This window comes from Fragaria vesca, linkage group LG6 (assembly GCF_000184155.1).
Source record: "Fragaria vesca subsp. vesca linkage group LG6, FraVesHawaii_1.0, whole genome shotgun sequence".
In the NCBI taxonomy this organism is placed as follows: domain Eukaryota; kingdom Viridiplantae; phylum Streptophyta; class Magnoliopsida; order Rosales; family Rosaceae; genus Fragaria; species Fragaria vesca.
The window spans coordinates 28,857,911-28,871,318 of NC_020496.1; the positions used below are offsets into that span (position 1 = coordinate 28,857,911).

Consider the following 13,408-nt stretch of genomic DNA (forward strand, 5'->3'; position numbering starts at 1 on the left):
CACAAACATAGTAACTAAACTAAAATGCCGGCAGTTGGTGCTAGGAAATCAATTAACAAGCTCATAGCACATAACTTTTCCTCTGTAAGAGACAGAAACGTAAACAAAAGAAATGCGAACAAAGCTACTGGAAAGGGGAGAAAAGCAATGCTGTGAACCGAAAAGAAATAAAGACTACAGATTTCTAAAAGTCAGTGCCGAATCCCATATAGCAAGTTCAATTTTATTACAAACAAAGCAAAGAGAGTGGAGAATCCCACATACATAGCTGCTGGAAGCAGAATACATAAAAGATGATACATTTCAGCAGTTTTAAATTACAAGACTAGTAATTGAAAAGACAGCAGCACCTCTTGTCGAGCTTGGGCAGAACTTAACCTTGTTCCATGGGCATCACATATCGGCAGAGGGGACAGAAGTGGTTCCTCTCCAGGCACTGAACTATGCAAGGCAGATGAAAGTGGTGTGTGCAGGGCAACTGAGTGATGGGGAGTTGTTGTTCAAAGTCCTCCAAGCAAACAGCACAGGTGGGGGAGCGTGTGAGGATATCACTATCGAGTGTCATCACTCGCTCCAAGCCCTGGACGAAGGATCTGCTTGCAGGGATCCAATTGCGCGAACATGGATCCAGTGTAACATCTCCCTCCCGGACAGTGGCGTCAACCACACCCACCACAAGAGGGATCTCGGGATCGACCATCTCTAAAACCACCTGGAATATCTCGTGAATAGAAGCAAAGTGTTCATCTTCCGGAACACTCACTTGAGAGAGTTTCTTAGAGAAGAGGGTTGCATACCTCCTGTTGTTGTCGTAGTTGTCGGATAACTGCTGCTTGAGATGAGAAAACTTTACAAGGAGATCTGCTTGATGTAGAAGATCCATGGATTCAATAGTATATGGATCGGTTCGCACACGGTGCCATTGGATTGACCTGAGGAACCGGAATCTGATCGTAAGCATGTCCATCTTCAAAGACCCCATCAGATCGGGTTGTTCCTTCTGCAGCACATGGTGATGATAGGTGAAATACTCCATGTGGCTGTGGCTGTGGCTGTGGCTGTGTATATGTATATATGATTCGATGAGGAACAACCCTAATCGGTATAGGAGAAGGATTTGGTCCCTATTAACAATAGGAAACCGAAGTTTCAGGAAACACGCCCAAACTAGATGTACAATTCGTGATCAACTTTCTATTATGTTTTATACGGCTACAAAATCTTTATCAACATTCTAGGAAACTCGCAATCTCACTGATCTGAAAAGTGTTCTAGCTATACACAATGTGGATTTAAATATCACACATAGAACACATACACAATGACGTCCTTGTACAAACATGCTTGCATTAAAGATGTTCACGAAATCGACATATACTCAAAACTATCATGAATTTCAGGACCGAGTATTGACTGAACTTCTTTTCCGGCCAAAGACAAAAAAAGAGTGGAAATACTTGATGATATAACGATGAGCTATCTATATAAAAAGATCGAAAACGAGTATGAAGACCCGTATGAGAAACGATAACTTGGTTTTTGCATTTGAAAAGGTTAACTCCTCAAGAGTCAAGAGCATAAAAGGAGCAGCCTAAATGATAAACTAGTGGAGTGGCCCAAACTCTTATTAACCCACTGCCAATGTCTCATATTCTCGATGTGGGATATATATCTCAACACACCCCTGCACGTGTGGCGAATCTTCAAGCCTAACACGTGGACAACATTTGGGTGACGTGGAGTTCGTGTGGCCATTGGACTTCACACGTGGACGTGGGTAACCCGCTCTGATACCATGTTAAAGTAGTCTGGGGTTCACATCCAAAACCAATTGGTAATGGGTGGAGTGGCCTAAACCCTTATTAACCCACAGACAAGGTCTCATATTCCCGACGTGGGATATATATCTCAACACTAAACATTACTTAGGTAATACCAGGGGAAGGGTAAGATGGGGAAGTAGACAACAAGAATTTCCTAACAATTTTCTACACTATATTCTGATTATAAGTACTAGTATAACTTAGCACAAAACATAACTTCACCACTCATTTGTCTTGTTCTTCCCTTTTGTTACAATGAATAACACCCTGTTCCACCACCTCGTCCTTCTTCTTCTGATACCGTTCACCCTAGTATACACCATTACTACCCCCGCCTCATCCTCAGCCAACCAGGCTTACACTGCCCTCACCGAGGACTGCTCGGTGTCCGGCGAGGATGTCCCTATGCCCATACGAAGGGAGGTGTACGATAACGGTCGGATATTCGACATTAGTCACAGATACACCCCTGACATGCCGAGTTACGGCGTTAAGGACGGGCTCGGGGAATTCCTGTCGCTTGGCATGAGCATCAAAAATGGCTCGGACGCCAACGTCTCGGTTGTTTTGGCCACGATCCTCAGCAGGGATAGAGAGGTAACTTGTGCTACCAAAAGTAAATTAGGGTTTGCAGGGCGTGCCACCGCGCGGACGCGGAACGAAACGGTGCGCGTTCTTGACTTCTAATCAGGCGAAGTAGAGCTCCGGTGTCACCTCGCGGGCGAGGAATTACGAGCAAACTATCTAGTCACCCGTGAATCGATACTCACTGTTGGGGTGAGCAGAGCAACAATTGGGAAAGAGAGGCGAGTCCAGACGGGCTCTGAGATCTAAGGCGAGGTGCACTTAGAACTAAGGATTTCGAGGATGCTCGAAGATTTGCAGTTGTATTTTGTATGATTGATTGTATGTGTGTGTTGTTTTGTGTAGAGCTAAACCAGATTCTCGAACTCTCTTATATAGAGCTATTTAGGGCCACAGGTATTGGTCCAAAGCATGTCAAAGACTTGTAGGAGTCTTCAACGATAAATGTGATGTAGGCGATGTTAATCACTTCGTGATGTGATTGCTTTTACGTAGAAGAGTAGAACATCTCATGAAGACCTAGACGTGCACCACTGTTCACCCATGCAAATACAATTAAGGAGTAGAGTCCTTAACCACCAAGACAACCAAACTCATGAAGATGTGGACGTGAGCTCCCCATGCAAACATGCTTGAATAAAGATAAGGATCCTTAATGAACCCCTCCCCATGCAATCATGCTTAACTAAGGATATATATTGCTTCTTATCCAATAGAGGTATTGTAGGCGGAGTCCGCCTCTTTCCTTGCTAGCTCTCTCAATTGATATATATGCATATATATATATATACCACCAAGCGGAGCCCGCCTCTCTCCTTCTCCTATGTGAAGTCTTCCACCTCTGTTTCCTCACGTGGTCTCCTACGCGGAGTCTCCTTTGTATGAGAAGTATCTCGCCTTGTTTCTTGGCAAAGGCATCTCGCTTCGCGAAACCGAACACAACTTAAGGAGGAGACTTCTTAATTATACATGCTTCTTTATTACAGGCGAGGCAACCCGCCTTTAAACTTAATATTATTCAGGCTCACCGGTGTGGATTATGAATATAATTAACATTCACTTTAGACAATTACTGTCTAGTAAAATATTAATTTGGGTGTAAACATTGTCCCCCAGCCTCGAAGTCATGAATGTCAAAAAAATGACTGAAGAGGTTTATGTTTCATGCTGCCCCAAAACCACCGAAATTGGCTTGGTTCATACAAAAAAGACTGAGTAACAGGCCTGTGAATAGGCTCCAAAACTCAAGTACCCAACACCAAAGCAATGCAGCGAAACCACTGTACGATTCAGCCTAGTACCATATTAAACTGATGATCACGAACTTAACATAGTTAGGTACCCTGAACTTGAACTTAAAGAATAATGCCGTGGGCTTCGCCTGCTCCACTTAAAGAACATAGTACCATGCATGCACCTCGACTAGATAATATCTTCGAAGAGATGTAGCTCGAATGAATGTGTCTTGAACATATGTATCTCGAGTGGATATATTTGGAAAGGAATCGTCTGATGAAGTTTAGTGTCCACTCCGGCACTCATGTTGACGCACCAGGTCACGTCTTCGACCATTACTATGACGCTGGCTTTGATGTTGATGCGCTTGACCTCGAATTCTTGAATGGTAACTAGTAGAGCTGGCAGCCTCTTACATAATAATTAATCTTGATCCATATCATGCATATTTAGTATTGAGGATTAGTGATGATGATGGGTGTTTGCTAATTTTCTATATATACTTTGAACTCTTGATGGATATAGGTCCTGCACTGGTGGTTGATGTTCCAAGGAATAAGAACATAACTGGTATGCTCAACAATGTTCTAATTGGTTCATCACAATATACATGAGTATGTTATTGATTCTTAGTTGCTTATTATAGTGTAGTGTGCATGTGTTTTTTGTTTTTGATGAAAGTATAGTGTAGCACTGTAGTGTCTTAGTATCTGTTATCCTTTTGTAAATTTGATTAATTAGAGTTTTAAATACCTTGAACTGATCAGCTGAAGTCATGGAGGCTTTGAATATACCTAAAGGGGTGCGTCGTGTGCTCTTCAGAACCCTTAGTTCCGACAGGTATTATGATATCTTATTTTCTAGAAGTAAATTAATTTACTTTTTTGGCAATAGAAGTAAATTAATTTACCGCTTATATGTTGTCTGTCACAATGGAGAGGGTAAACTAACTATAAATAGCATTAGAAACGTGATAGAGCAAGGAAGTTAGTTTTTGTGAAAACAAAGTAGTTTTGTCCATGAAAGACACTAGTCGCATTTTGAGTAATAGATTTCTAAGCTCGGTAGAGCCTTGCTATTTGATAATGTGAACTCAGATTGTCCAAAAGACTTCATAATTTTAATTTTCGTATATAAAAAAAAAAAGTAGTACTGTTCTTCATAAAATACGTATAAGCTAGCAAAATACTTTCTTAATTACATTTTCAGGAAGCTTATGTTGAAGAAGGAATTTGATACAAGCGCTGTAGGGTTTATGGAAGATGGGGCAAAATGGCTGGTGGACAACACAGACATTAAACTTTTTGGTAACAGATTTAATTAACCAAGCCCTGCAGTAATTTTTTTTTTAATTGGAGTTAACTAATTAGTAAACTGCACTGTTCTCCTACCTCTAAATGATTAACGCAGGGCTTGATTACTTAAACGTCGCAGCTTCTGTTGATGTATTACCAGTTCATTATGCGTTTCTACAAGGCCGGGTAAGATTATTACTAATTCATCTCATCATGGATGAGAACTGATTGAAGCTGTACAGCACGAGTAACTAAATTGCTAATTATATGGTTCAGGAGATGGTTCTTGTTGAGGGCTTAAAGCTCGACGGAGTTCCAGCAGGAATATATTCTTCTGTCCATTGTTTGCCTTTAAGGTTGGTTGGTTCTGATGGATCACCAGCAAGATGCATCCTCATCAAATAATTAAGCACTTGGGATTTAGGGTTTCAGCAGCCAGGCTAATCAGCAAAAATAATAAAACTCATATCATCAGTTCCTCATACACGAGTCTTGTGTTTGTTCTCGATCTTTTGTTTTCCATTTTATTTTTGTGCCTAGGGCATCCTTGTTACCCTTGCTTTCCAAGCAATTTTGGGTTTTACATACATCAGCTCAATCCAATAAACATAAGTTTAATTGCTACAGAAGGATACTTGCTCGTTTATTAATTTGTATGTTTTCTCTTAGTAATTAATCTCAGCATCCACACGAGGGTGTTCCTATTTACGGTATCTCATGTAGACACATTCTTGAATCTTGATGGTCTCGTCACATATCTAAATTGGTATCTGCACAATACCATAGCCTCTTTATTGGGTCTCTTTAAACACCAAAATTGAAAATATACAAAACCCTCACATCTTCTCCACCCGAACATGTTTTTCGCTCACATACAAGCGTCGCAGCTTTTGTTTGCTGCATTTAGTCCATTGTGCTATTAAGGATGACAGGGTATATAAGCATCGGAGCTTCATTGTTATTGTTCTTGAATAGTTGAATATCACAATCAATATGTTTTAATGAGGTCGCTAAGATGATTAGTTCGCATCAATCACATCATGGCTCATGAGACGATCGAATTGTTCAAAGTTTAAATTAAGATTAACGGTATTCAAACACAAGAAAATAGTGCTGATCGGTTTTGAAGGATCACCCGCAAGATGCATTCTCATCAAATGAAACTTTCTATAATCTTGCATAAATGTGAACAATGAACTTATTTGTAAGCAATAACAGAGATTCAAACTGATCATATGATGGAAATACGTACATATTGTACCTCTCTACTTGAGAGTTAATTTGAGGATCCTTAATTTCATCAATTATTTCTTCTGAATTTGAAGGTCTTTATTCTTTACAAGGTTCAGATTTCAAGCATAAACACCTGTCCCCTAAACCGAAAAATCCCAAACTGCATGCTCCTTTGGGAGCAGGGTAACCCATTTTCTTGCACTCTACCATACAAAATGCAAAATTAGTCACCCATTGTTTAACACACAAAGTCTTAGGACCATCTTTGTGTCCCCTATAACATATGTGCGTTTTTGGGTCAACATCTGCAACATTCATCAGAAGACTTTAGTTTACTACATCTCTATCACTGCAAAGTTGAAAATGATTAAGGAGTATGAATGACTTACACTTGTACGAAGTTGAAGTCGAGAAGATCAGGAAGAACATGAACACGAAAGCAGATAACCTTATAGCCATGCCTAACCAATCAACCGTTGAATTCTTCTGGATCCTCTTCAATAATCTTTTCTTTTGCAATGTGTTATCATTAACAACAAGAACTATTTATACAATTTACATGCATCAGGAATCAGAAGGTAGAAAGAAAACGTCATAACTTAGCAGATACAATCTCAATGAATTAATGACAAATACTCTCATTTAGATATAACGTACCATAATTTATTTTTGGCCAAGAACGTTGCTTTATTTAACAACTTCTTTCTTAGCTGTGTAATTGAGTAACTGTTTCATCGTTCTCTTTCTTTTCCAACCGAATAGTGTATTTTGGGATTGATTCCTCCTCTCTCCCACTCCTTCTCGATACCATTGGTTTAGTAAACGCCCCCGGCCCCCTTTAGAGTAATGGTTTCCCCTCTTGTTTTCATTATTCTCAGTATAGGTTACGTACACTCTGGATATGCATTCTCATCAAATGAAACTTGCTCTAACATTACGGAAGTCTGGGAATGAAATGACTTTCTGTATTAGTTGGTTAATCTATACCCAAATGATACGACTTTCAGGAGACAGTTCTTGTTAAAGATTTAAAGCTCGAAGGAATTCCGGCAGGATTTTTTTTCTTCTGTTCATTGCTTGAAGGTGGATTGGTTTTGACGGATCACCAGCAAGATGAATTCTCATCAAATGACAGATTATGGCGAAGACGAAATTATAGTTTAATAAGGCTATACTGTCAATCCTAAATAACATTCTGGGTTATATGCAAGTTTATAGGGGGTTTCCCGTTGATCTAGAAAGTGGAAGACTATTTATGTATACTAGCAGAGACGATCCATAGACCAAATCCAGTGAATGCTCAACTTTTAGCGAACCTTAGAAATAAATCACTCCTTACGGAACTCTAGCATCAAGTGTATTACCTACTACTTATGAGTTATGACATATGAAGAAACTACCAGTGTACGAAACTACGGATATAAATAGTTAAATACTGGTTTTTTTTTTTGGTAATGAGGAAAAATCAAACAGAATACAGAGGAAAGAAAGATAAGAACTGCATAAACCAAACTAACCAAACAGCAAAGGAAACACGGAAACTATAAGAAACTGGAAAAACTAGGGATATAAATACTTGGATATATACATTCAGGAATATCGTCATGTTTCTTCATTGGTCATTCTCCAAACTAGGTCTTTCGCATCTTATTCAATGAAACATATCCTGGGGCTATTTGTCAGGTTTCCTGCAACAAATACAAAGTGTTCAAAAACTTTCAATGGTAGTTGATAATATACAAAAGTAATCATGTGCAAAGATTAGATATGCCATCGTAAGAATGGTTCCAGAATTTCCCACTTCAAACATAAGCATGATTGCGGGCTTGTGGCAAAGACTATATGTCATTGTTCGAATGGTTCCAGAATTTCAAATCACACATTGATACAGAACTTACAAGCATATAAAGGAGACATCATTTGATAAGAATGCATCTGATTGGTGATCCTTCGGCACCGGTCAGCCTCAAAGGCAAGCAATGGACAGAATAAATTCCTGGTTGGATGTCATCAAGTTTTAGACCTTCTACCAGAATGATTTCCTGAAACATTACCGAGTGTTAGTTTTGAGACTAGATAACCACATAAGAGAACTTATTTCATTAATGGAATTTTTTTGATGTAGTGAGTAATAGCTCCAGTTGTCCGGAGAGCCATAAGTATTGAAGGAATGGCCGAATGGGCGCATATTCACAATTGATAACCACAAAAGAGAATTTGAGAATCCTTTTATTTGAAGGTAATTTCAGCACAAGAATCACAAGTTTTTCTGACTGCATACATTATGCTTCACCTACTGATATGGTTTCATAAACTGAAGCAATAGAAAATGAAGAGGCCCAGATGGAAGATGACAGATTCAACTTTAGTGCGGTTTCAACAGGAGAACAAGCTACCATTAGGAAAATAATGTCAAGTAGAAACAAACAAGTTCTTACGGCACTATCGCAGTATCACTATATCTATTTTTATTGTGATTTTTTTATATTATTTTGGTATCTTATTTTATGATAAATATACTCACTGTTGGATAGTGAATGGATGTAACTACTTCAGTTAAAACAAGTCAGGATAAAAAAAGTCAAAATAAAAACAATAAAAAAAAGGATAATTCATGATTCATCAAACAGAAATTTCTTACCCTGCCTTCTAGCAAAACAAGGTGAGATGGAACCAAATCATCATATGCAGCAGCAGATAAGTAATCAACTCCTACATTTCATAACAGATACTATGATCAGCTTTAAATGAAAGATGATAAACGATATAATACTAAACAAGCTGAGAAAATTTAAACAGAAACGATTGTATCCTAAATATTAACGCAAGCTGAACATTAGGGCCGTGGTTTCAATTGCATGTTAAAAACCCATGATTTGGCAGAAACATTCTCACTCAACAGAAGTACTGAACATAGATGCATTTTGCATCATCCATAAATCACCTGCGATTTGTCTGCTATCATTGTGTGGCACTGTGGTACATTGAGATGTCTTATAGGTCCATCAGAACAGTAAAAGACCATCTATAAACTACATGGTAGAGACTCTAGAGAACCACTGATACCCAACATTGATTTAACACATGCATAAAAAGAAAAATAAGGTGATGTTAAGCAAGATGTAGTTTGGGGTATTTTTGAAATGGACATATCCTCACTCTAGTTGAGACTTGAGAGAGATACTTTGAATTCTCAGCGTGGTATACTGATATGTCATGTAGCTCAATCAGAACAGTAAAAGATCTATAAACAACATGTACAGATTTGACACATGAACAAAAGGAATAATAAGGTGATGTTAAGTGAGAGGTAGCTTGGGCTATTTCTACACCACATATGATCATATCCTCGCCTCTATTTGAGACTTGTAAAAGATTTCTTTTGAATCCTAGTGTGGTATACAGAGATGTAATATAGGTATATCAGAACTGTAAAAGACCATCTTTAAACTACAGTAGAGAAGTACTAATACCACAACATAGATTCAACTCATGCACAGAAGGAAAAAAAAAAAAAAACCTTGATGTTAAGTTAGAGGTAGTTATTACTTTTCTACACATCAAATAGCCATCCTATCCAAAAAGAAAAAGGGAACTGTACATCTCACCAATAAGTTTGATGTCAGTGTTCTCCACCAACCACTTAGCTCCATCCTTCATAAATCCGACATAGCTGCTGTCAAACTCCTTTTGGAACATAAGCCGTCTAAAATTACAATAAACTTGTTAATATAAAATTCCGTATATCAAACTTTATGTAAATTTTCAGCAACATTTACACGCTAGTATATCAACATGAGCCAGTAGAAGAACAGCAATGCAATTATTGATAAAATCATGATTTTTCCATTACATTTCCAGAAAAAGGAAGGCAGTGGTGATATAAAATAGGATATCTGACCCCTGACACAATATTTCCTTGATTGTCTAATGACCTGGTTAAATATATAAGCAAGATAGTGTTAACATGAATCATCATGACTACTTGAAACTAAAATTGACTCTTACAAAACTCAGAGTATTTAATGCCATGCATTGCCTCTAACTGAGTGATTCCTAAATTTCCAAATGCCTTGATTCTGGACTAAACTTCAAAAGAGGGGTAACATTTTTCAAACCAAGGTGCCAATACTGCAGATATGAGGGAGTGGACAAAAGCACCGCAACAATACAACATATCGCGTACACAAGTATGATGTCTCACTTGTGTGCATATAACTCAAGATTCTGCATAAATACATGCTACAACCAATAACATAAACAGAAAAACTTGTATATGAATTTGATGATATACAGACCAAACAGTAGCACATGTATACATAGATGATTCACATAAACTCACCTGTCTGTGTTCAATGTTCTGAAAAGTACACGACTCACCCCCTTGGGGATATGTAAGCCCTCCATGACTTCAGCTGAAATTATTACATATGATTGTCAAACTCAGAAATCAAGAAATAGAACACATTATATCTTCTGTATCACTTATATTAGCTTATCAACCAGACAGACCACTTTGCCATCTATATTTCCAACCACAAAGAGAACAAATATCCAGCAATACATACCAGTAATGTTCTTATCCCTTGGAACGTCAACTAACAACGCAGCACCTATGGATACCAAAAAGGAACAAACTTTCACGATCAGTGTTCATATAACAACCAAAAGTTACAACCTTTTTTCATATAACAGACAAAAGTTTCAATCTTTTCTAGTGAGTAGAAGCAAAACATGACAGAAAAGAAAAGCCAGATGGTAAACTCAAACCATAAACTCAAGAACAACTAACAATGAATGAGTGAAGTACCATTAAGGACATCCAAGTCGAGGGTGTCGACGTCGAAGCCGGCGTCGAAGTAGTGATCGAAGACGTGGCCGGGGGCGTCGACGTGGGTCCCAGTGTGAGTGGGGAGCTTCATCTCGGAGTTGTTAGCAATGGAGCCGTTCTTCATGCTGTTGGGGAGCCACAGGAACTGGCCGACGCCGTCGACGGAGTCAAACGCCGGCATGTCGGGGCTGTATCGGTGGCTGATGTCGAATATTCGGCCGTTACCGTAGACTTCCCGGCGAGGGGGGATAAGGGCGGTAGGGGCGCCGGCAGAGACATCGACGGGGGTGGTGCCCGGAATGGAAGGGTAGGCTGTGGTGGCGTGGGAGAGGGTAGCGAAAACGGAACAGAGGAAGAAGAGGAGGAGAAGGATTGGATTCATGGTGAGAGACTGAGAGTGGTAGCAGGAATTTGGGATTCGGAGGAGTGTGTTACTATTTGAATAGACTTTTTGAGTTTGTGGTTTTATAGAACACTCTTTGTGCCGATTGCTTCTTTTTGTGCAGGGGACTTGGCTTCTCTGCTTGGAGAAGATTTGCTAAGATCTGCTTGGATTTTAATACCGAGCTGCCACGTCATCTACGACCAATCTAAGGGCCAGCAGCGAGAAGTTCCCAAAAAGAAACTTGAGGCCACACCCCCACCCTTGTCAGATCAGTCTCCTCTTTATTCTTCCTCTGTGTATGGAGCTTCAGCAAGATCAAAGCCATCCTTACGAAGCTCCTGAAACGCCAGACCAAATGATTTCAACATGAATATGAAAACAAGTACCAATAAAGAAATAAGCAGCTTCTTCTCCTCCATATATGCCTCTTTGCTCCTCCATTTCTTCAGTGAGTTCAGTCCTTGTTTTATCTATAGTACAGTTGGTCCTTCACTCTTGAACAATTATCTAGGACAGAAATCAACCAACAGAACTCCAATTCTATTCAAGTCATCAACTGAATCGTAGCTTCAATCTTGAACAATTATCTAGGACATTGCAATCATAAGATTTACAGTGGGAATTGCTGATACCAATCCACACTTAGAAGACGACTCCGGTTAAGCTACTCTTCCGACAAAGAAGAAGAAGCACCACCGCAACAGCAGCAGTCATCCGCCGTGACTCACCCACCGTGACCCAAGCCCATCTGGACCCTTACTCATCTGAACCACTCCCAATCTCCTCCAACGATGAGGAGTACATTGACATCTCCGACAACCTTGCGCCGCCGTCTCCGAGTTTCCGGCAAGCGATAACCCACAGCCGCCCCGACCAAGTTATAGCAATCCGGTGTGGCTAGCGTAAAGTTGGTAATGTGGAGTTTTTCATCAGGAGCTCTTAGATTGGTTTTAGATGATGTGGCAGCTTGGAAATCTAAACAGATCTAAGCAAAACTTCTCCAAGCAGAGAAGCCAAGTCCTTTGTGGAAACTAGGAGAGGGTGTGTTCCTTTTTTTCAAAAGAGTTTTGTTTCCTTTTTTTTAGAAGAACATATTTGACAGAGCTAGACACGTCAGCTTGAAATACATCACATATTGTCAATGTTACCCGTCAACTAGAAGAGGGTGTGTTCTCTGGATTAATTGGCACATCTAATAATAATCACACTAAGCGGTAATTCGATGAGGGACAGTAAATTGTGAGTATATAAAATATTTTCTAATCTAGAGTATTACCGTTGGATTGTGTACATTCTAAGGGAAGACTTCGTTGGTTTTTCATCTAAAATGTTTTATTAAATATCGTGGCTTTGTTACACTAACTTACACAACATGAAATCTAGATAGTTTTTTTAAAATGTGGTTCACCTAACATTATTTTTTTAATTTACTTCATTTTCAAGTATAATAGTCTAGGAACCAAGAAAGATCTCACAAGAAAACGAAGCACAAGAACATTGTGACTGTAATTAGATAACCTTTCTTTGATAGCCTTAATTAATTAGTTACCTTGTCTGTTGTCTTATAAACTCCAGTTCTTTGGTAAAATTTTAAAATACCATTGAAACTCAAGAGTGGTGATACTTGTGTGGGTACACAAACCAGGCACATATACTGAGTACAAATTTAAAGACTGTCGACTAGACTGGAATTGATGAGTATGTCTATCTCTATCGATCAACCAAAGCTGTTCGTTTATTATCATTATGTGTGTGTTTATATATATATATATATATACGGAATTTCTCAGCTGCGGACGTCCGTATCTAATTTTTTTGTGCGGATTTCCATTTTTGCACCACTTTTCGATCGAATTTCTTCATCTCCACCGTTTAGTATTTAGATAATATTGTGTAGATCATCTCTACAAAATTTCAGCCAATTTGGTGATCGTTAAGGCCCTCAAACTCGAAAAACAAATGGACGGACTGAATTCTGTCTAGTTGTGTTCATACCAGAAAAACTCGAGTTTGAGGGCCT

The 13,408-nt window shown here is 39.1% G+C and overlaps 3 protein-coding genes across 3 annotated transcripts; 1 reads left to right on the forward strand and 2 right to left on the reverse strand.

The window, feature by feature from the left end:
• Positions 1-373: 373 nt before the first annotated feature.
• On the reverse strand, positions 374-1,036 carry LOC101304901 (E3 ubiquitin-protein ligase RNF181-like). The gene has a single exon (XM_004305900.1). It carries the CDS (start codon positions 1,034-1,036, stop codon positions 374-376), a length of 663 nt encoding a protein of 220 aa, XP_004305948.1.
• Positions 1,037-2,078: 1,042 nt separating this feature from the next.
• Positions 2,079-5,344, forward strand: LOC101305203 (kynurenine formamidase-like). The gene is made up of 7 exons (XM_004305901.1): positions 2,079-2,378; positions 3,894-4,032; positions 4,170-4,214; positions 4,412-4,484; positions 4,854-4,951; positions 5,055-5,125; positions 5,216-5,344. Exons 1-7 carry the CDS (start codon positions 2,079-2,081, stop codon positions 5,342-5,344), a joined length of 855 nt encoding a protein of 284 aa, XP_004305949.1.
• A 2,250-nt stretch (positions 5,345-7,594) lies between these two features.
• Positions 7,595-11,785, reverse strand: LOC101309466 (kynurenine formamidase-like). Its single transcript, XM_004303987.1, has 7 exons — positions 10,983-11,785; positions 10,741-10,785; positions 10,515-10,587; positions 9,781-9,878; positions 8,814-8,884; positions 8,071-8,214; positions 7,595-7,860 (listed from the first exon to the last, which is right to left on the reverse strand). Exons 1-6 carry the CDS (start codon positions 11,383-11,385, stop codon positions 8,089-8,091), a joined length of 816 nt encoding a protein of 271 aa, XP_004304035.1. The 5' UTR covers positions 11,386-11,785; the 3' UTR covers positions 7,595-7,860; positions 8,071-8,088.
• Positions 11,786-13,408: the final 1,623 nt, after the last annotated feature.